General features: G+C 56.7%; 3 protein-coding genes across 5 annotated transcripts; 1 reads left to right on the top strand and 2 right to left on the bottom strand.

Moving 5' to 3' along the window:
* Window positions 1-1,719: 1,719 nt before the first annotated feature.
* On the top strand, window positions 1,720-3,595 carry Ndufa4l2 (NDUFA4 mitochondrial complex associated like 2). The gene is made up of 4 exons (XM_021658030.2): window positions 1,720-1,835; window positions 2,142-2,230; window positions 2,731-2,788; window positions 2,906-3,595. The coding sequence occupies exons 1-4, from the start codon at window positions 1,779-1,781 to the stop codon at window positions 2,960-2,962; spliced, it is 261 nt and encodes an 86-aa protein (XP_021513705.1). The 5' UTR covers window positions 1,720-1,778; the 3' UTR covers window positions 2,963-3,595.
* A 494-nt stretch (window positions 3,596-4,089) lies between these two features.
* Window positions 4,090-8,809, bottom strand: Shmt2 (serine hydroxymethyltransferase 2). 2 transcript variants are annotated; one of them, XM_021658011.2, is made up of 12 exons: window positions 8,655-8,809; window positions 7,316-7,513; window positions 6,758-6,837; window positions 6,408-6,608; window positions 6,076-6,157; window positions 5,825-5,947; window positions 5,567-5,706; window positions 5,215-5,380; window positions 4,924-5,023; window positions 4,685-4,840; window positions 4,480-4,587; window positions 4,090-4,371 (listed from the first exon to the last, which is right to left on the bottom strand). In XM_021658011.2, exons 1-12 carry the CDS (start codon window positions 8,685-8,687, stop codon window positions 4,244-4,246), a joined length of 1,515 nt encoding a protein of 504 aa, XP_021513686.1. In that variant the 5' UTR covers window positions 8,688-8,809; the 3' UTR covers window positions 4,090-4,243. The 2 variants fall into 2 exon arrangements, with proteins under 2 accessions (XP_021513686.1, XP_021513695.1); XM_021658020.2 differs by having other exon boundaries at window positions 7,316-7,504.
* A 2,786-nt stretch (window positions 8,810-11,595) lies between these two features.
* Window positions 11,596-20,382, bottom strand: Nxph4 (neurexophilin 4). Of its 2 annotated transcripts, none has more exons than XM_021658247.2 (2): window positions 20,178-20,382; window positions 11,596-13,076 (listed from the first exon to the last, which is right to left on the bottom strand). In XM_021658247.2, exons 1-2 carry the CDS (start codon window positions 20,232-20,234, stop codon window positions 12,219-12,221), a joined length of 915 nt encoding a protein of 304 aa, XP_021513922.1. In that variant the 5' UTR covers window positions 20,235-20,382; the 3' UTR covers window positions 11,596-12,218. The 2 variants fall into 2 exon arrangements, with proteins under 2 accessions (XP_021513922.1, XP_060226929.1); XM_060370946.1 differs by lacking the exon at window positions 20,178-20,382 and adding an exon at window positions 17,478-17,605.
* Between the last annotated feature and the right edge of the window lie 1,457 nt (window positions 20,383-21,839).

Here is a 21,839-nt window from a genome sequence, read left to right as displayed (position 1 = left end):
TAAAGTGTAAGGAAGAAGGTGGCATGAAAGACCTGGAGCCCCAAAGACCACGATGCAGGTTTGGGAACACTCAGGAGCAGGTGGAGCGTCGAGAAATCTTGGAGAGCCAAGAGCAGCAGCAACAATGTAACAGCTGAGCTTCAGAGCGGACTGGGGACCCAAAGGAGGAGAAAAGGTTCCAAGACAGAGAGGTTCTGGGGGTCTCCAAGCCTAGGTCATCGGGAACCAGGCAAGAGAGGGCCCAAGAGCAACGGGGCCTAAAGCAAGGGCCAGACGTCCCTCCCGGAGCCCAGACTCCCCAGCTGTGCCCCAGAGTACCAGATGTGCAGCCCAGCTGGGCAGCTGCTGGAGCTTGAGCTCCAAGATTGCTGTTTAGCACCACCACCACCACCCCTAGCCGCGCAGGCTCAGGGGGCGCTCACTGGACACACCCTCCGTGGCCCAGTCCCAGAGGTGTGGATGCAGGCAGGGCCCTGCTCCGCTCCAGGCTCTGACATCCCATCAGTCCCCCTCCTCCGCCCCACCCCACCCCCACACACATCTCAGTGAGTCTCTGTCTCTTTGTTCTCGCCATGTCTCTGACACTTTATCTCATTATCCACCGGAGGGAGGCGGAGAGCCTGGACCCCGCAGCCTAATTACAGCAGAGCTTGTCAGCTCAAGGGGCGGGCGAGGTATCCCTGTGTAAGAAAGGGAGGGGCCCCTCAGAAAGGGTTGTCTTCCTCCCTGTACCCCAGGGAGGCAGGGGCGGGTACCTAGCTCATCCCAGCAGGGGCCCAACACAGGACAAGTTCTTCAGGGGAGAAATGGGGGAGCTTGTGGAAGGGAGTGATGGAAATTAATATGGCAGTAAAGAGAAAAAGAGGCTCATCTCCTGTGTCCCCAAAACCAGTCCTCCAAGGATGGAGGGTTGGGGAAACTTTCTGCCGTGGCAATATAGCATATACCTGACTTGGCTTTTCTCTTCCATATTTCAACATCTCTTCCAGCTTTTTTGTTTTGGTTTGGCTTTTGGTTTTTGAGACAGGGTTCTCTGTGTAGCCTTGGCTTTGTAGTCAGGGTTGGCAGCAGACTGAGAGCTCTGCCTGTCTCGGTCTGCCTCCCCAAGTGCTAGGATTACGGGCATGTGCCACTGCGCATGGCTCTCTTCAAGCTTTGTGCAGCTGCTCCCTCCATTCAGAGCTCTTCCTCTAGTCCCAAAGCCAGGGATGAGTATGCTGTTCTCCTTGAAGAGCTCTGTCTTTTTCATCTCAAGCCCCTACGCTACCACAGTGGTTGTCTTGCATCTAAGCAGTGCAGAGACCCACAACACCTCCACTTCCAAGGACTCCAGGCCAAGCACAACCCAGTAAAGCTGCCTAGAGAGGGCTTGACAGCACAGACGCTGCTCATTTGTCTCTCCTACCAGCCTGTACTCACAGCCTGCTGGCTCCCCAGGGCTCCAGGGCTGTACAGAGAGGCCCTTCTGGCTTCCTGGTCCCTCCAGTGGGCACTCCACACCCCCATTTTGTTAGAAGGCTGTTTGACTGTCCCACATCTGGATCCCCCTTAAGTCTCTGGGTGCCAGAGAGGCTTCTCCCTCAGGTGCAATGGTGTCTCATGGGCCAGGGTTCCCAGAGTTTCGGAGGAGAAACCCCAAAGCTCCCAGCTTCGAGGACCTCGAAGCGTAGGGAGGGAACAAGTAGGGTGTGGCTGGGCTGACCCCTCCCTGCTGGGGGCGGGACCCCAGGGGGAGGAAGAGAGCTGATCCACCCCAAAAGCCCAGACACTGGAACAAGATGGCAGGGACCAGTCCAGGAGCCCGCTTCTACAGGCAGATAAAGAGACACCCTGGGGTAAGTCAGTCCCCAGAGCCAAGCTCCCCTCTTGTCACCCCATCATCCCGCTGTCCCTCGTCGCTGTCCCGCCCCCACCAACAAACCCTGCTTTCTGTCTAGTTTCCTTAATGCTCCCTAATCTCCCCAGGGACATTCCACATCCTATCTCCACAATGTACCTCATGCCCCTGCAACCTTGCCGTGAACAGACAGAATCACTTCAGGGGAAAGGAGTATTCTGAAGGTGTGGGAGGGTGGTGGGTGGAAGTGACAGAACACTAGCAAGGCAGAGGTCAGCCCTAAGGGTGCCTGGTCTCTCTGCAGCTCATCCCGATGATTGGCTTCATCTGCTTGGGCATGGGCAGTGCTGGATTCTACTTGCTGCGGTTGGCCCTGCGCAGCCCCGATGTCTGGTAACTACAGGTCTTGGGAGGCGATCGGGGTCCATCCTGGGTGGAGCAAAATGGCAGGGCTCAGGTAACGGTGGGCAGCCCTAGAAGAGGTCTTTATGTCCTTATTTCCACTGTACCACCCAGCATTTTAGAGGGCTGGGGTGGCCCCTGACTGGACCACCTGGTAGCCAGACACACGGGGCAGCTGGAATCCCAGCAGCTAGCTATAGGGTTGCCATGGTGACACAGCTCTACTGGCCACATCTGGCTTTTAGGTACTTGTGCCTGCCCAGAAAGCACTGGAGGCCTGGCAGCTGTGGGGCTACTGAGGGTCTTTGGTGGCACTGAGGCTTCATGTCCTGCCCAGGGCTTCCTTTGTCAAGCAAAAGGCCAACCCATGCAGCCCCTCTGATCCTGGAGTGTGAGGCACAGCACTGAAACCAGGGACTCTGCACTCAGTGTTTAATGCCAGAGTCCTGGTTCCCCAGAAAGAGACCCTAAGCCTCCTGTCCCCTTCACAGCTGGGACAGAAAGAACCCAGAGCCCTGGAACCGCATGAGCCCCAATGAGCAGTACAAGGTAACTCTACAGACCTACTCTGTTCCTCTCCACTCCCCGAGTCCCTAGCTCTATACCCCCAGACATACAACAAAAGGGAGGTAAGAGATGCTCCGCCTGCCCTGTCCACCTCCGCAGTTCCTCGCTGTTTCCACTGACTACAAGAAGCTGAAGAAGGACCGGCCGGACTTCTAAGCCAGCGCCCAAAGGTTCCCTACATAGCACTCTTCCCTGCCGCAGACCCTGGGGCGTCAGGCTAGCAACACAGTCCAGCCTCTGCTTACACAGGCTGGATTCCCACGAAGACGGGAGGCGGCTCCACCCCCACCCTCCTCCCTTGCTCCCAGTACAGGAAGAGCCTCTGACCCTCAGCTTAAATCCCACGTGGGGGAGGGGAATCAAACTGCAGGCAACAGCGGGGATTGACCAAAAAGGCCAGGCCAACTCCCCTCTCCTCCCCTCCCCGCCCCAAAGCCTGGGCTGGGCGTGGCACGGGCTACGTGTTGATCGTGTCTGACGTGTGCCAGCAGCAAGCAGGGGCCTGAGTGCCAAGGGATGTGGGGCCTGTCGCTGCCACGTTACTGCAAGTTTTGAACAAGGTCTAGGGGCAGTGTCTGCCTGGGCTCATCCTGGCTACCAGCCTGCCCAGAATGGGGTCCCTCTGCCACGCAGCACACCTCTTTCCTGTCCAAGCCTGCGGCCTCCCATCAATGACACCCCCCACCTTGCACCTGGGCCTTCCTCACCCTCCCTTCCCTTGCTCCTCTGTCCCTGGGGATCAAACAGAGGCAGCCGTGGGCAAAATACAATTTCATTTAACAAATTGAATTTGCTGCGCCTGCTAATCACGCCTGGTGTCGGCTCTGATCAGAGACAGAGAAGAGGAGGCTACAGCCCCGGGGGTCCTTGTGGTAGTGGGAGGGAAGGAGAAATACATGTTGAGGGAGTCAAATCGCTGGCTGGCCCAGGGGAGCCCTCCTGCACTAATAGCAACCCTGGGCAGCTTAGCATTTTATTAGATAAAAACAGGAAGGAGGACGTTTGCCCACTCCTTTCTCTGGCTCAGCACACAACTCCCCTCCCCAAGAAGGGGAGTCTGCAACACTGAGATCTGTCAGAGGCTCAGTCGGTGGAGGCAGAGAGCTGAGGGTAAGTTTGGGTGTGGTGGTGCACAGCTAGGACCCCAGCGCTTGGGAAGTGGAGGTAGGAGGACTAGTTCCAGGCCAATCTCAGCTAGGTGAGAGCCCATCTCAAAAACGAGCTGGATCTATGTTGGGTGTTTCTTGTAGATATGGTTACAAAACAGAAATCTCAGCTACAAATTCTGGAAGGGAGTTTATGCCTGGCTCTTCCCCTAAATGGAAGGCCATCCTCCCTCCACTAAAACCCAGAAAGATCAGAGACATCTCATTTGCGCTCCAGGTAGGCAGAAAGAAGGGTCACTTCCAGTCTGTTGGCCTTGACCGCCAGGCGCCCTCAGCGTTCATCAAATCCAGGCATCGGGAAGGCCCTGGCAAACTGTTCCACCTGTTGCCGGAGTTTGGCCAAACGCTGACTTGTTTCTGGATCCTTGAGCAGGAAGGATTTGAAATCCTGGAGCTTGGCTGAGAACAGTGAAAAGAGAGTCACAGCACTGCCCACGGGCCCCTAGGCCATGAGCTGGAGCCACAGGGGAGGGGACCTACTTGGCTGGGGACTTGGGGGCCACTCACCAGTCTTGCGCTTCACCTCCAAGCCAATGTTGACTCCTTCGTCGATGAAATCAACCACCCTACGGAAGTCATCCTCTCGGAATTGCCGAGAAGTCAGTGCCGGGGCCCCTGGGAGACAGAGGAAGGCAGATAGTTAGCATAGCCAAGGCCACTGGGTAACCACCCAGTGTGGGGAACACTCCCCTCCTCAAACCCCAGGTCTCACCAAGCCTCAGGCCCCCGGGAGTAATGGCACTCCGGTCTCCAGGACAGGTGTTCTTGTTGGCTGTGATGGACATGAGCTCCAACACACGCTCAGCTCGGGCTCCATCCAAGCCCTTGGGCCGCAGGTCCACCAACACTAGGTGGGTGTCGGTGCCACCTAAGGGGGACAGTGATAGGGCACTGGGGAGTCCCGGACCTTTGCCTGAGGCCACAAAGGCCTTCACCCACCCCACAGCTTACCAGACACCAGTGAGTAGCCTCGCTTCAGCAAAGCATCGGCCATGGCCTGAGCATTCTTCAACACTTGTAAGGAGTACTCTCGGAACATGGGGGTACAGGCCTATAGATGAGACAGTCACCCGTCACCCCAGGGCTGATGAAGGCCCCGTCTGGTGCTGAGCGAGACTCTGTGACCCCAGCCTTACCGCCTCCCACCTGGGCCATTTCCCTTCCACCAGTCTCAGCCTTAGACAGGGTGAGGAAGCAGAACCTCTGGACCAGTGCACCCCGACATGAGGAAGGCTCCCCAACCTGCTTGAGGGCCACTGCTACTGCAGCAATGGCATGGTTGTGGGGGCCCCCTTGTAAGGATGGGAACACAGCGAAGTTGATTTGGTCCTCAAAAGTATAAGGGATCTCTTGGCCAGTCTTGGGGTCCACAGTCCGCACTCCCTTCCGGTAAAAGATGAGTCCTGACCTATGTGGAACACAAGTGGTCAGACTCTGAGATGAAGGGCAAGTGATGGGGAGGGCTGGCTTAGGCGCGGACAGCCTCCGAGTCCCCGCAGTTGTGTTTGCTGCACTGGATTCCAGTGGCAGAAGGGACCAGCCTCATTCTGCCCCCAACCCCCCTAGCAAGCTCCGACCCCCCAGACATTCTGACCTGGCCCCTCGAAGAGTCTTGTGAGTGGTGGTGGTGACAATGTCGGCATGCTTGAAAGGCGAGGGGATCACCTTGGCGGCCACCAGGCCACTGATGTGGGCCATATCTGCCAGCAGGTGTGCCTTGACCTCATCGCACACCTGGGCAGGTAGAGACAGGCCTCAGCTCAGAGAAGGCCCAGATAGGTATATACAGGGCAGCTGTCCTCCCCCCAACCCCAAGGGTGGGGGAGTGTTTGCTCTCCAGTCCCTCACCAACCTCTCTCATGCGGGCATAGTCAATGAGGCGGGCATAGGCGCTAGTGCCAGCTATGATGAGCCGTGGTCGGAAGAGCCGAGCGGTCAATGCCAGCTGGTCGTAGTCAATGAGGCCAGTCTGGGGCTGGACAGACAGAGAATCGGCTAAAGCCCAGAAGTGGCAGCAGTGCTGCTCATGTTCCTTGAGGCTGTGGACTGCCCAGAGCTCCAGCCACGCCCACTGGCCAAGTACCCAGGTCCCAGAACACTTACATTGAGCTTATACGGCATGGACTCAAAGAAAATGGATGTGGCAGAGACCCGCTTGACATCAGACATGTAGCCATGGGTGAGGCTAGAAAGAAAGAGCCTCCAAGTGGTCCGGCCTGATTTACCCAGCTGCTTCCAGCCACCTCCACAGGCCTGCTCCTGGCACATGGATTCTAGCCCACCCCACGCTGGGTAGGAGGGCCTTGTTCTCCTCCACTGGGACACTGGACAGGTGTGGGTCATTTGCCCGGGACCTAGTAAGCATTCGCTAAGCAACTCCTATCCCCGAGTCCCTGCTGCCCTCCAAATCCAACATGCATCGCATTGATACTCACTGGCCCCCGTCGGGCAGGTCTAGCCCCATGATTCGGTCATGAGGCTGAAGGAGGGCTGTGTAGGCAGCCAAATTGGCCGGGGAGCCCGAGTAGGGCTGTACATTGACTCCCCACTGGGCAGGGTCCAGGTCAAAGGCCTCCAAGGCCCGGCGCTGGCACAGCAGCTCGATTTCGTCTACAACTTCCGCTCCTCCGTAATATCTGCCGCGGAGAGGGTACATAAGGGCACAGAGAAAGGACCCTTGACCAGCAGCAAAGGACTGGGCAGCCACTGCTCCATAAACACCAACAGGATTCAAGAAGGTCCGCCATTGGGAGTGCCATCCCTGCTGCAGCCCTCTAGCCCTCACCTCTTGCCAGGGTAACCCTCCGAGTACTTGTTGTTCAGACAGGACCCCAGGGCCTCCAGCGCAGCTCGGCTGCAGAAGTTCTGGGGTGGTGGGGGGGCAACGTCAGAAGGCAGTGAGCCCCCACCCACCCATGGACTCCCACAGCCCCACCCCTGCCAGAGCCCACAGGCTGCAGGGGGGAGACAGGCTGCATGGAAAGCTCTGGGTTCCTTGCCAGGCATGAGGCAGGACCAGAAGCCACATCCTCAAAAGCTTGCCTGCCATGACAGGTGATCTGTCAGGCCACCTGGACACCCAACCGGTGTTTCCGGGCTCCTCTTTCTTCTGACAGGAAGGGGAGGTAAGGAAGAGATGAAACTATACGGACCCTAGAAGTGCCCTAGTGCTCAAGCCCCAGAGACTGGATTGGCTCTGCTTCACGCTTCAGAGGAAAAGCATAAAGAGAGGGACAAGGCCCAGGACGAAGCTGCTGAGGCTGACAGGGAGATGTGGAGAAATGACAGGTTATCCCCTGCACTCACGGTAGTTTGCTCTTTGGCCCATGTCCTCATGTCCTACCTCTGAGGCGATGAGCTCCAGGCCACGACACTGTCTGTCCTTCTCTCTCTGCAGTAGCTCCCACATCTCAGGGTCACTGTCTGATAAACTCTCCTGGCCTGTCCAGCCTCCAGCTGCTTCCCCAGCCTGTGTCTGGGCCACCTTGCTGTGCTGTGCCCGAGCAGCTATCCCGACCAGCTGACCCCATCTCTGCAGAGGCTCAAGGTAGAAAAGCCAGGCTTAATTAAAAATTGTCAAACCAGGGGTAGAGAGCCGACTGCGCAGGCATGGTCCAGCCAGCAGTCAGGCCTCACCACCCCCACCTTCACCTTGAAAAGCCAGCTCTGGAATCAAGGTTCAGGTCACAATCCAAAGGGCTGTTTTGATCAGCTCTACTCAATGCCCCCACCCCCATACCTCTAAATCTCCCTCCACACCACCCTGAGTGACTTCAAAGTCACAGCACAATGCTTGTCCTCCAGGAGCCCAAGACCCCCAAATTCAGGAGGACACACTGAGGTCCCAGTCTCCCCACACACAGGAACAACGAAAGGGCCGCCCTGTGCCTGGAGAGATGGCTCAGCAGTTAAGAGCACTGGCTGCTCACGTAGAGGGCAGCGGTTCAGCTCCCAGCACCCACGTGGCGGCTGACAACCATCTGCAACTCCAGTTCCAGGGGATCTGATGCCCTCTTCTGACCTCTGTGGGTACCCAGGCATGCATGCGGTGCACATACATATACGCAGGCCTTCCTGCAGAGCCTCCGTAAAAGAATACCCCCATGAGAGAAGACAAGTTAACAGGGGTTTAACGCCACAGGCTGGAAGGATAGTTTCCAAAGCAACGAAAGTAGGAGAGTGGGTTTTTAAGCAGCTTTTGGAAAGAGGTGTGTACTGGCAGGGGTACGGTGAAGGTGTTTGCCTTAAGGGAAACCAGAAATCTTAATTTTCACAAACACACGAGCTCCCCGCCACCTCCTTCCTGCCCACACAGCAGCGGGACCCCTGCCTGATGAAAGCACTGAGGCTCGGTTGCATCATCTCCATAGCTCAGAGCTGGCGGGAAATTTTCAACTAGCTAATCGAAGCCGGGAACCCCACCTGTTCGCTAGGACACTGCTAACACCGGGTCTGCGAACAGTTACCTCAGGAGCCGTGTGAACAGGGCGAACACAGATCGCCAGAACTAGGGGCACAGGTACCACACGTGTGGCCAGGAGTCTCAGGGATTTCCTGGTAAAGCATCCGATGCTCCCCCAGGCCCCAGACCACGTGCGGAAAGGAGCCAGGGAACCCCACTGTGTGCAAAGGAACGAAAGTCGGGTGGGCCTTTCCACTGGTACCCGGAACCCTGTTCTTACCCGAGTGGTCCAAAGCAAAGAGACGGGTACCATCGCTACCAGAGGTCTCAGAAGGACCAGCCACCAACTCTGGATCGGTGTAGTAACGGGGTCGGTGCCGACTGCTTTTAGAGCGCACGCGCGAGAAAAATACCCCCGTGAGGTCCGAGTTAAAGGGGCGTGGCCTGCGCGTGCGCAATGCTGAACTCTAAAATGGCCTTCTGGGAACTGTAGTTTTTTTCTTCATCTTTAGTTCCCATCCCCGTTCCTCCCGGTGTAGAGAGCCTTGCCTGAAAGAGACTTCATTTCCTTTCTTGAAGCTCTTCAGTTTTGTTTGGTTTTTCCTGTCAGTTGTCTAGAAAGCGGTTTTTGGTTTGTTTGTTCATTTGTTTGTTTTTCGTTTGGTTTGTACCTACTAGGTAGTCAGCATTATAGTTCTTTGAGAGATTCAGACACATATACAAGGTGAAGAACTATGACACAGTGGAAGCTAATATAGTCTCAAACGGTAAAAGAGACCCAAACCTCTCCTTTAGGATTACAGCAAAAGAGCTTCAGTTTCTTCAGTTATAAAACCATGAGAGTCGTGATGGCCCACACTTGTCATTTCAGCACTAGGGTAGTGGAGGCAGGAGGATTAGGAGTTCAAGGCTAGCCTCAGCTATGTATGAAGCAAGAGGCCAGTGGCCAATCTGAGCCTGTCACACCTTATCCTAACATAAAAGAGCTTGTGGAAGGGGTTACACGAAACTTTGCAGGAGAACATGCTCCTCAGTGGCTGTCCTTTTCACAAACCTACTCCCTCCATGGCCATCCACCTGTACTCTTGTCACACTTACTATGTTTCATTACTTATTTACACATTACTTATTCCCCAGCAGTCACCGAGTTCATGAAACTGAACTGAGTAAATCTTTGAGTGGGGCATACACTGACCTCTCCAAGAAAAGATTATAAATGAGCTGAGGACATCTTTTTTTTTTTCTTTCTTTCCTTTTTGTTTTTTGCTTACTTGTTTGTTTCAGGGGTTTTTTGTTTGTTTGTTTGTTTGGTTGGTTGGTTGGTTTGGTTTCTGGTTTTACGAGACAGGGTTTCTCTGGCTAGCCCTAGTGCTGGGATTAAAAGTGTGCGCCACCACCACCTGGCCTTCTTAAGGCCTCTATTTCAGTGGTTCTCAAAGAAACACAACCAAACCACTATTGAGGAATCCAGTAAACAGTGGTTCTGAGAACCATTGGCCTACATTGGCCTACATAGCCGTTTTATACATTTATTCATTCAATAGACATTGAGCCATGCTAGGCATGTCATAGCCCTGGACACACAAAGGACTCACTGACTGATGGGCCATGAAGAGGTAAACAGTGGCAACATCAGCACTTCACTGTGCTCTCACACACCCGGATGAATGAGGAACAGTGGAGACAAGAGGAGGACATAGCCTTGGAGGAAGAATGACAGGAAGGGAAGGACGAGCCATGGAGGAGATACATCACCATTATAAGAGGGTTGTTGTTTCGTTTTATTTTTATTATTTTGATTTTGTTTTTCAAGAGAGGCTTTCTCTGTGTAGCCCTGACTGTTCTGGAATTTCCTCTGTAGACCAGGCTGGCCTCAAATTCAGAAATTTGCCTGCCTCTGCCTCCAGATTGCTGAGATTAAAGGCATGCACCACCACACCAGCCTGTCCATTTTGAGTTTTTTGTTTCTTTTATTTTTCAGTGCTAGAGATAGAATCTAGGGTCTCATGTATGTATGCTGTTTTATTGCAGAGTTGCAGGTCTGAGCCAAGCAGGCTGAGTCCTGTCACTGTTACCCTAAGCATTCCCACCTGGCTCTCACAGGAGGCCTCGGCTATGTCACTTCATCTAAGCCTTCTTTCTAGAGCTCAGGCTCCCAGTTGGTCCTGAATGAGGAAACCAGTACATTCTTCCTCACTCCAACCTGCTTCTTATCCTTCCTGTATTTGTTTGTGCGTTGAATCCAGCGCATGCTACAGCCAGATATTTCTTTTGTGCCATTTTTTCCTCCCAGGCATGTCGGGGCCAGATCCACCTCTAACTCAGTGTCCGACTGAGCTGTGGGCCAGCCTGTGTTGGACACTGCCCTCCTCCCCGTGAGCCCCTTTACTGGGCCAGATTGAAGAGGAAGAGGCTCTCTCTCCATACTTCAGCTTGTCTGCACACACCCCAAGACCCAGTCAGAGGGGTCCCAAGGGGAGGGGGGCTGCTGAGCTGAGAACTACTAATGAAGCCGCAGCCAATTAACGCCCGGGCCAGGGTTGGGGGTGGATAAAATTAGCAGCCAAGGCTGCGGGAGGGAGCTGAAGGCGAGGGTGGAAAGGATGGGCAGCTGGCTGAAGGATGGGTAGCTGCTTGCGAGCGGCTACCAGCCGCGACTCGGCCCCGCCCTCCAAACCTGAGCTCGTCCCTTCCCCCAGCCCCTCGTCCCAATGCTCCCTCCCTCCCTCATCCGTCTGCAAACTCAGCGCCCACGAAATTAGGAAGGAAAAGGAAGATCGATGACTCCAGATGCCGCAAACACCAAACACTGTTCCCCTTCCCTCCAGCCCGGCGGAGCCTAGCAGGTTGTCAGTGCTCCGCCTACACCGTCCCTGCCTCTTCATCTGGCTCAAGGTCTTAAACCTCCGTTCCCCCAAATCTCCATCCAAACAGACTGCCGGAAGTCCCACCTCTGGTCTAACCCCCATGCTATTTACCTTCTCTACCATTCACTCACCTTAGATAATCCCCACCCAGATGGGAGGTCACTTACCCACCGGTTGTGCACTCCTTGATCAGGTCTGGAATGAACTCCGAGGTGTAGGATCTGATCTGTCAGTGTTTACCTCGGTTTCCCCGACAGCCACCAAGGAAAGAGGCCTGGCTCAGCCTTTACCAGACAAACCCCACACCTGCCCGCCCGCCCGCCTTTCCTACAAAGGTCTCACACCGACGAGTATTGGATTTCGCTTTATTTTGTTCCCCTTTCCGTGTGTTTTGGCGTTGAAAAAATTATCACCGAGAAGAAGCAGCCAGATAGGGCAGCTGGGGCCGGCCTTGCGGGCGCGGGAGGGAGGCAGGGCGCAGGGGCCAGGCTGAGCCTCCCGATCAAGACTTTGGCTTCAGCCAGGTTGGGAGGAAAGGGGGACTGACGCAGGGCACAGAAGAACCGGAGGGGGCTAGGTGGGCTGGGGCTTTCAGACTGTTACAGTCGGGTGGGGTAGGACCAGGCTTGGGGAAAGAAAGAGTGCCAGGGCAGGGGTCCTGAAAGCGGCGGGGTGGGCAGAAGCGGGAGCCAATGTGTTCCTAGGAAACCCGAAGCAACCCCCCAGGCCTCGCCTGCTCTGCTGCTGTGCTCTTGCCTCTCCAATTTGCCGCTGGAGACTCCCCCAGCCTCGGGGACACTCGGGGCCACAAGGATATGGAGAACCACGCTGGCTGATAGTCTCGGGGAAGCCTGCTTTCCTCCCCTCTAGCCACAGTGGAAGAGGTGGGGGCGGTCACAGGAGCATGGGGTACAGGGAGGGGTCCCACCTAGTGAGGCTGTGATCTGGTGACAAGCTCAGGGCCCAGGATGGGGGCGTTATCCAAAATAGGGGTGCTCGCTCTGGAAGTTATAGTCTGGGCACACCTTCTGCACCAGTTTGTAGTCAAAACTGAGGAAGGAGACGAAGATGCAGATGACTTTGAAGGGCTTGGCGCAGAGCCACGCGGCCTGGCTCTGCGTGTGCTCGGTGAAGCACGCCTGCGACGGGTCGTACAGGCACGGGCGGTGCTTGCGGGCGCGGTTCGTCTTCTCGTACTCCACGTGGCAGTTAAAAGCGCGCGACTCTTTGGCCCCGGGCACTCCCAGCGCGCCTCCGAGTGGGCCGGCCAACGCGCCCCCGAGGTTGCTCCCCAGTTTCTGCTCCGCCATCCCCAGAGGGGGCCCCAGCCCGGGAAGCACGCCCTCTAGCGCCAGCGCAGACTGCAGGGCGTGGGGGGCGGGCCCCGGCAGCCAGACGCCCCCGAACTCCACGCGCTTGGAGGGCGGCACGATGCTGACGCTCAGGTTCCCCAGGCTGGACGAGTTGTGACGGAAGTACACACTGAAGGTACCGTTCACGTGGTCCACGATCTTGCCGGTCACCAGCAGCGAGAACTTGAGGGTATGCACACGGAAGTAAAAGTCCCCCCAGCCGAAAATCTTCTTGGAGCGGGCCGCTTTAATGGATGGCTTCCTTTTGGTGCGCGGCGCGGGCAGGCCGCCGGCGGCCCCGGGCTTGGCCAGCGCCCCGGTGTGGTTAGCGGGCCAAGCCCAGCTCCAGGAGCGCGGCGTGCCCAGGCCCTCGGAAGACCCGGGCGACGGAAGCTGCTGGCCGCGGGCGCCCCCTCCGGCCATGGCGGGACGCAGCTCCAAGTACTGCGGCCTTCCGGACTCCGCGATCTGGCCACCGACGGCCTGTGTGGGAAGAGAGAAGACACGCTGGACTGGGCAGCCCACAGGGGTGGCTCTGGAGTGGATTTGGGGTCAGGTCTTGTAGCCCTTTCAAGCTCCGTGGTCTTGGCCAAGTCACTTCATGTATCTGGACCCAAGCTTCTACACCTGGGAAATGTACCTGATGATCCCTGGGTTGTCACAGAGCTCCAGGCTGGACGTAAAGACAAAGCCTGCTCTGGTGTGGGCGGGTAAAGGGAGAAGCCCTTTCTGGATAGTCTGGCCTGTGATGCTCCTAGAGACGGGCCTGAACTGGACAACCTAGACGTCTGCACCCCGACATCCAGTGCCAGTAAAGAGATAGGAAGATCTTCCCGGTTTCTGCAAAGACCAGCTCCATCCTGTTCTTCATCCTTCCGGAAGGGGCCTCTAAGACCCAACTGAGCAGAGAAAAATCCCAGACCATGGGCTGAGGTTCGGGGAATAAAGGGGCGGGCACTCCTCCTGTCCCCAACCCCTTGGCTTGGAAGGGCTGGAGGAGTCACCCTCCTGCCCAGGGTGCCGGTGCCAGCCTGTCTCAGGTGGCAGGGGATCTGGGAGACAGAGCAGATTCGAGTACAAGATGGATCAGATCTGGGCCATCAATTATCTTGGGGTGTGTGGAGGGGGTAGCTGGGAGTGAAGGAGCAGGGAGAGAGCGACAGGAGAGTGAGAGGGAGAAATATGGAGATGCCGCTCCAGCACGGTGAGCGGTGAGCGGGAGGGAGAGGAGCAGAGCTCGTCAGTGTCAGTCAGCCTGAGCTAGACACCACCGGTAGTGTGGCCCTGACTGCCTGCAAGTCCCTTGGGAGAGGCAGCTCTGTGTGTGTGTGTGTGGGGGGGGTTACCTTGAAACAGTTGTGTCCATGGGTTCTGTCTGGAGGAGCTTGTACATAGTCTGTGAAGGCTGTGTGTGGCTGTGTTGATTCTCTGTGTGTATGTGTCTGTGTGCCCATGTATATCAGCCTGAGGAGGCTGTGTGTGTGTGTGTGTGTGTGTGTGTGTGTGTGTATGTGTGTGAGTGCGTGAGCGCTCGCGTCCCCATCTGCTTTCGGGCAGCTGCCTGTGCATTGTGCATTTGTGCCTGGATTACCTGGGGGCTTCTCTGTATGTCCTGATCTGTGTCGGTTTGTGGCAGTGGTCTGTGTGTAGCTATGGTAGTTGTATGCCTGTGTACCGAGTTGTTGTGTGACTGTCTAGAGGTGTCATTGTGTGAGTCCCTATTTTCTGTCCTTGTGTCAGGGTCTTTCTAAGGGGTATCTCCACAGTGACATTGGTCTTTGTTCATACCACAAGAGTGTGTGTGCCACACACACACACACACACACACACGCACACACACCAGCCTGCACAAATTCTATCTGAATGACAGGATGCTGGTTTGCAGGCTGAGTGTAGAAGGGTAAAGGGCCTGAAAGCATGGGTACCCCCTCTGTTTGCATACACCACATCGGAGTCTATACACTGTGTGGACAAGGGACAAGAATGGCCGAGCTGGGCTAGAATCTCTACTGGCTGGTCTCCATCCCTGCAGCGCTGCGATCCTAGGTTATTAATGCTGCCGCCACCCGCTAGTCATACATATTTATCGCCCCCTCATTCCTTCTCCCATCCAGCCCTCCTCCCAACCCAGGTGAGGGGGTGGAGGCAGCAAGAGTGATTGACTCAGGCAGACAAGCTTCAGCTGGCACCTAGCACCCAGAGGGGGCACCTGAGTAAGGCTGGGGAAAGAGGCCTAAAATGGAGATGGGAGGCAGAGAGGAAGCTCCAGGGGGTGGAATTGAGCCCAGGGTCAGGGTCTGGAGGTAGGAGTGGGTGAGGTTTCAGTGAAAGCCTTATTGAAGTCTTACCCCCTAATCTCTGCCTCTGGGGACCAAACCCTTCCTATTTCCAGCTGGCTATCATCCCGTTTCTCTCCCCCCATTATCCTAGGACATCAAATGCCTCCAGCTACTGGTTCCCAGGACATCTTAGAACTCTCTGTCCTGCAGCCAGCCCGGTGTCTTTCAGGGTTGTAGGCTCACTCTCCTCAGAGGAAAGGATGGGTAGAAATGAGGCCTGGCAGGACAGAGGTGCCAGGCTGTCCCCCACCTCTGAGCCCAGGCAAATTGCTGTCTCTGCTTCTGTGATCCTAGCAAATCCCTGGCTTTGGAACCCACAGCCCCCACCCACTGCTGGAGACAGCTAAGATAAAAGGGAAGAGTTGGGGGATAGGCAGTTGAAGCAACCTTGGGGGTGGGGCGCTCGGGCTGGGAGGGGTGAGAGTCTGGGAGGAAACGAGCCGAGAAATGGGAACATGGAATAAAATAAAATAAAATCCTCCCTCTGGCTTCCTTGATTGCTCACGCTCTCTCTCCCTCTCTTACTCTCATCTTCCACTGTTTCTCTCTCTCTCCCTCTTTCCCCACTCTTCTTTCAATCTCTCTGTCTCCGTTTCTTCCCCCAGTTTGTGTCTAATTTCCAGTCTGGGGAGTGACACCCCCCAGTGGCATTTCTGTCTCTCTAACCATGGCTCTCTCCTGCCCTTCTGGTTGTCGGTCTCCAGCAGTGGATGGGGGACAGAGGATGGGGGGGGGAACAAGGTGGCAAGGGATCTCCTTTTTGCCGGAGTCCCCCCCCTGCTGTGACTGAGGGCCTGAGCAGGGTGTTGACTAAGGAGGGACCCCCCAACTTGAAAGCTGGTTTAATTAAACTAATTGGGCGCCGTGACATTTGCAGAGGGGAGAGGCTGGCCTGCTGGCTGTCATCCGCGGTGGGAGGTGGAGGTGTGTGGTGGTGTCATGGTTAGGGGGGGCTTACAGCACACTCTTTGGGGCCTATTCCGGAGGAACTCGGCCAAGAATACTTTGCCCCAAGGCAGCAGGCCCACACACCTGAGGGGGAGTTGAGGCCATCTCCTGATGCTAAAACAAACACCACCAAGAGGTGGGGGGAGGCAGGGACTCTTTGGGGATAGGACAGCTGGGACAGAGGGAGGATCAGGCTGTCAGACCCCCTTAGCCGCATTGCAGGGTGTGCCCTCCTGGGCCTCCAGCCTATCCATTGCTTCTCTCTTCCCTTTGGGTCAGGAAGAGCTTACAGATTCATCATTCATCGGGGGAGGAACACCCTGTGTTTGGGGAAGGAAGCAATAGCATACCGAGTGCCCACAAGCAGAGAATCATCACTGCAGTCAGGTCAGGGTGGGGTGAAGTCTGACTGGAAGCTGTTGCAGGGGGAGGGGGTGGGGGACAGAGCGGACAAGCCTAGGTGAGCACCAGGGCAGACAGAGACAGGAACTAGGATTGGGTACTGGTCTGTAGGAAGCTTAGGTAAAGAGATAACATGGGGACAAAGATGAAGGGGTTGCAAATGGTGGCTGGGTATTGGGCAGAGACTTGGACTTCTAGGGACCAGAAGAAGGAACATGGGGTGTAGAAGAGGGTGGGAGCTAAAATGGGACAGGCATGTTCAATGACAAATGGGCACTAAAGACTGGCTGGCATGAGGATGAGACAGGGATGGGGACGGGATGGGGCAGAACAGAAAGGGAGAGATAGAGATGGTTATTAGGCACAAACAAGAATGCTCATGGGTAGAGACGTAGGGGATGGGGTTTGGGGAAGCCATTGGGGGACTGAAAAGTGATAGGCAATATGGATAGAGACAAGAGCCTGAGGACAGGTCATCACACGAGGTGGAGGAAGAGGCAGAAGGCCAGGATCGAGTTTGGGAGGGGGCCAGGCAAGTGGAGGTGAAGGTACCTCCTCCAGCTACAGAGCAAAGATGAGGGCCTGTTGGTGAGGTGAGCTCTGTCCTTGGGCGATCGCCCGCTCCCCAACAGCCCCACCGGCTTGCCTGCCCCTGCCTGCTGCGCAAGGCTCACCGTTATCTGAATTTTGATTTTATTTTATTTTATTTTATTTCCCTGCTTCCTAGTAGAGCCGGCGCGGTCCTCCCGGGAACAGCTGCCCCCCGCCCCCACCCCTACCCCCCGCCCCTCGCCTCACTTTATTATTGCAATAAATGTGCCTATAAAGGCGCCGGCTCCAGGGTGAGGTGGTGGGGGTGGGGGGAGCTGTGGAGCAGGGATGTAATTTCCCGAAGCCTGAGCTGGAGGGGGAGTGGACGACGGGGTGGAGGGGGAGGAGGGGCAGGAGGGGGAGATGGGGAGAGTCGCCAATTTCCAGTGCTCAAGGCCGCACTCCCAGCTCCCCATGCTTCTACTGTATATCTTGGGAGCCCCTCTGAGCTTGAGCCATGGGACTTCTCATGGCAACCTGACCCCCTTTCTGTTAACCTTGTCCCCTTGCCCAGGCCTATACTGAGTTCCTGGGTTCTCTATTCAAAGTTCCCTAGTTCCTGCTAATTATCCCTTCACTAACCTCCTAGGGTCCTTCCACTTACCTGCTGGCTTTCAAAGACTATCTTGCCACTCTCCAGTTGTGGGTCTCTGGCCCCAGTGACTCTTCTTTACCTACCTTCTGCTTCCTTACAAACATCTCCACCATTACCTCCTCCTAGATCTCCATCTAGCTCCTTATCCAGCCCAACCATGACCCTCTCTCTGTAAATTCTCCTTTCCAGCGCTGCCCCTCCCATTCGGGCTGTGAGCCTTGGCTGCAAGCTGTGGCCCAAGGGAACTGTGACTGTAGACCCCCTCCTCCAGTGTCCCTGGCCCAGCTGCGGCCCCTGATTACCCCCAAATCCCAGCCAGCAGCTCTGGGACCAAGCTTAAGCTGCACGTGCCTAAGTGGCCCAGCCAGAGCTTAGTTAGGGGGCTCGAGGAGGGCGAGGAGCTGGGAGGCAGTGGTTGGCACAGGGCCATAGCTGGCCTAGACGGAGAGACTAGCAGGTCTGATCCTTCCCTGAGGCAGGATAGAGCTGAAAGGTCCCACAGGGTCCCTGCCCCTGCCCTCCCCCAGCTGATTAGTAATTAGTGATTAGTGACTATTGATCGCCTGCTGTTTCTCCCAGTAGGCAGCTGCTTTGGTAAGGGGAAAGGAAGGCAGGTTCAGAGAGAAAGAGGGTGAAGACAGTATTGGAAAGATGGTCAAGATTTCCCAGAGCTGCTCTATGAACTGAGCCAGGGTTAGCCTCACCTCTGCCCACTCCTGGCACCAGCATCGGTGTCCCTGAGAGCAGGCGCCGTGTTCAGGGGTGCACATCACACTCACATTCTTCCTGGGGAAGACTCCTTCCCAGACAGGAACATATCTGAGGCTCACAATCCGTGCTCACACCCAGCTGGACTCAGAGCTATGAGCACAAACCTAGACTCACATGCCAATAACAGATGTGCTCCAGCGTGCAAAGACATCAGGGACCCTGAGGATCTATACATGTGCACCATCTTACCCACAAGTCCATGTGAGAACACACGTCTTTACACAATAGCGTGCAAAGTCGCACACATTCACACCGCACAAGCACTGACTCTCCCTTGTCCACAGGCTGGACCAAGTGGCAGATAGGCACTCCCCTACTGCTCCAACGCCGCCACCCAGAGCTGCGGCTCTCTCTCTCTCTCTCAGCTAGACTCCCACCCCACCTTTCATATCCTTATGCTCACTCTCCCTCAAGTCTCTGCCAGATGTTTCATTCCCCTTCAGGGGGCAAAGGAAATTAAAGCAGATTTGTCCGTCGGGAAGTTAATTTGATGGGGGTGGGGTTGCGGTGGGAGTCAGGGCAATGGCATTCTCCCCTCCTCGGTGACCCCAGGCCAGCACACACTGTGGTTTTGGGCCTGACCCTCTCCTGCAGCCTTCCTGGGGGAAGACTCCTTCCCAGACAGTAAACCCAGGCCTCAATTTCAAGAGAAGCTTCTGCCAGAGGCAGCAGTTTTTACACGGGGGGCTTTTTTCCCCTTTCTTTTCTTTCTTTCTTTCCTTCTTATTTATTTTGCCTAGCGTCCACTCTCTCAAGGTCAGTAGGTGGGGGCTTGCGGGAATCAGAGGACTCCACTAATACCTCACGGGGTAGTCCCTACCCTCCTGGTGTTGTTGAGGACATCACATCGGGGCTGGGGTCCAAGTGTTTTGGAGAGAATTACTGGACTCTTTCAGGGGCTGGTGATAAGGTCCAAGAGCGAGGGCTTGTGGAGCCAACTGCTTGCCCTTAAACTGGTCATCGTTGGGAATGGCGGCTGGGGGCCATGGGCTAGACAGCCCTGTGGATCACACACCATGGCACAATTAGATGGCTGTACTGTGAAGGCACAGCCACCCATGTAACGACAGTGTCACCGTGCACTCCACAGAGGCAGTCACTGTGGGCCCCAGTGCTCAGCCCCAAGCTTGGGTTCGCCGGACACATGCTAGCACGCAGGGACTGGTTTAACCCACACACTCCACAGCGGCACGTATGAACACAGCATGCCTCAAGTCCAGGGTCCGGGCAGGGTGAGGTCTGAGCTCTCTTAACCTTTGGGTCTTCATCCAGAAACCCCAGGAAAGAGGTAGCGAGGAAAGGTGGGGGCAGGGAGGAGGCTGGAGAGACTCCCTCCCAGACAGCAACCCCCGTCCACCGGGCGCGAGAGAGGGGTGTGTCTGCGAGGTTGTGCAGGGGAGATGGTGTCTCCGCGGGAGATGTGATAGGGGAGTGTAACCAAGTTCAGCCCTGCTGGTGTGGGTCCGTGGAAGCGCGTGTGCCTGGGCGACGTCTGCTCGGGTCGCAGAGCCTACCTGGCATTGTGACAAGTAAGGAGAAGAGAAACGGGAAGGTAGAGGGTGAGGGCTGGAAGGAAGGACAGACAGAGGGAGGCAAGCGAGGGAGGCGCGGAAAGAAGGCTAGGCTAACACCGCTGGCTTAGCTGTCTGTCTCGCACTCCTTCTCTGTCTGGCGCACTCTCGGGTCGCGCTTCGTCCCCTCCCCCGTCGAGCCTGAAGCCGATCGGATCCCGGCCTCCACCCGGCACCTTCTTCTAACCCTCAGCCAACTTGCGCTGGGCGCGTGCCAGTCCTAAGGCGGACAGTCTGTCTGTCGGTGCACCCCAGGACGCACAAAGTTGGGACGATTAGTGCTGGGGGCGGGGCGGGCGCACGAAGCCCCCTAGCACGCAAGGCTCTTCGTGTCTCGGACCCCGCGTCTCGGCTCTGCCACCCTTACCTTCCTAAGGAGCCAGGGACCAAAGAGCAAGAGGAGCCATTCCGGGAGCAGCCGCATCTTCCCGGGCGGCCGACTGGGTCGGGCAGGGCGGGTCCGGGTCGGGCCGGACTGGGCGCAGGGCTAGGGGCGCCGGGCGGCGGGCGGCGGCGCGAGCGGCGGGAAGCGGCGGCTCGGCCCGCGGGACTGAGCGAGGAGCGGAGCGCGGCGCTGGGGGCGGGGCGCGGGCGGGGGAGAAAGTTGGGTCTGAGTCCGGCGGGCGGGGTGGGGCGGGGCTCCGCGGTGCTCCAATCCCGGCCGCGCCCCGCGCGCCCCCTCCCGCCCAGCTGGGGGCACGGAAGGTGACTTTCACCGCGACACGCCCGGGACACGCCCCTGGCTCAGGTGTGAAGCAGGAGAGGGTCGTAGGGTTTGGGGGCGGCGCCCCAAAGACGCCAGATCTCGGCTCTGATGAGGGTTAGGACAGGGCGTGGGGCTCCACGGGAAGCCCCACGGTGCGCGGGAAGGGGGCATCACAGAGCAGGAGCCCGGCCAGGGTGGGCGGCGCGGCAGGACCAGGGTCCTGTGAAACCCGCGGGTGAGATGCGGGGGGGGGGGGGGAGGCTGCCGTGCTCCTGGCCGAGGTAGGTCTGGGGTAGAGAGTGGGACAGGGGCCGAGGTGAGGGAGGGAGGGGCCTCAGGCGTCTACCACCAAGCGCGGGTGACGGGGATGGATGGACGCCCCGCGGCTCATTCGGCCTGGAGATGAGAATCATTGATCACGGACGGAAACCCCATCACGTCTGTCAATAGGGCTGACAAACGGCGCCCGGCTCCCCGCCCCCAGCACCTCTGTGGTGCCGGGACCCCTTGGCTAGACTAGCTCTTTCAAGTTAGCCCCTCGATCCGACCCGCGTTGCTGACCCTTGCCCAGCCCAGAGCACCCTTGCGTGGGGGCTGGGCAGAAAGTCATCAGTGCAGTCTGCCCAGGCTCTTGGTACAGTCCTGTATTTTCCCTCCCACAGTCCCATCTTCCACTCCCATCTCTTCTCATCCTGTCCCCTTCCCTGTCTAACTCTGTCCTTGTCTCTGTCCCCAGATCCAGCACTGTCTCTGTTCTCATCCTCTGGGCTGTTTCTTCACATTTCCTCCTCCCACTGGTCTCCTTCCTGCCCAGGGAGTCTTCAGCTGTCAGCTGTTGCTATGCGCTGTGGCCGAGGCTGAGGTGGTGGTATGACCAACACCTAGACAGCAAGAGATAGGAGCAAGCCAAGGCTAAAGAGACAGGCCCACACCCCAAGACATGTCTCCAGGCGTACCCTACTTTCACAGTATCCTGCTACACTGTAGCAGTGAGGGCACCCACAGAACAAAATACATCCACAGAAAGATGAGCACACGGAGGCACACGAGCACACAGATGGACACATGATTTATACACACAGGCCACACAGTGACAGGCATAAATGGCAGGACACTACACAAAGCACCCTCGTGCTTTGACAGAGGCAAATACCCACAGAGCTGCACACACACACACACACACACACACACACACACACTGGCAATCTGAGAGATGAGCCTAAGAATATGAAAAGAACAGACAGACACATATAGGATGTGACAGACACCAAAAAGAGAGTAGAGAGTAAGGGAAAGGACAGGGATGCTGAGGTGTAAGGTGGA

This window comes from Meriones unguiculatus, chromosome 17, assembly GCF_030254825.1.
Source record: "Meriones unguiculatus strain TT.TT164.6M chromosome 17, Bangor_MerUng_6.1, whole genome shotgun sequence".
NCBI lineage: Eukaryota > Metazoa > Chordata > Mammalia > Rodentia > Muridae > Meriones > Meriones unguiculatus.
Note: the sequence above shows the minus strand (reverse complement) of the source record. Positions and strands in the feature narration are given on the sequence as shown.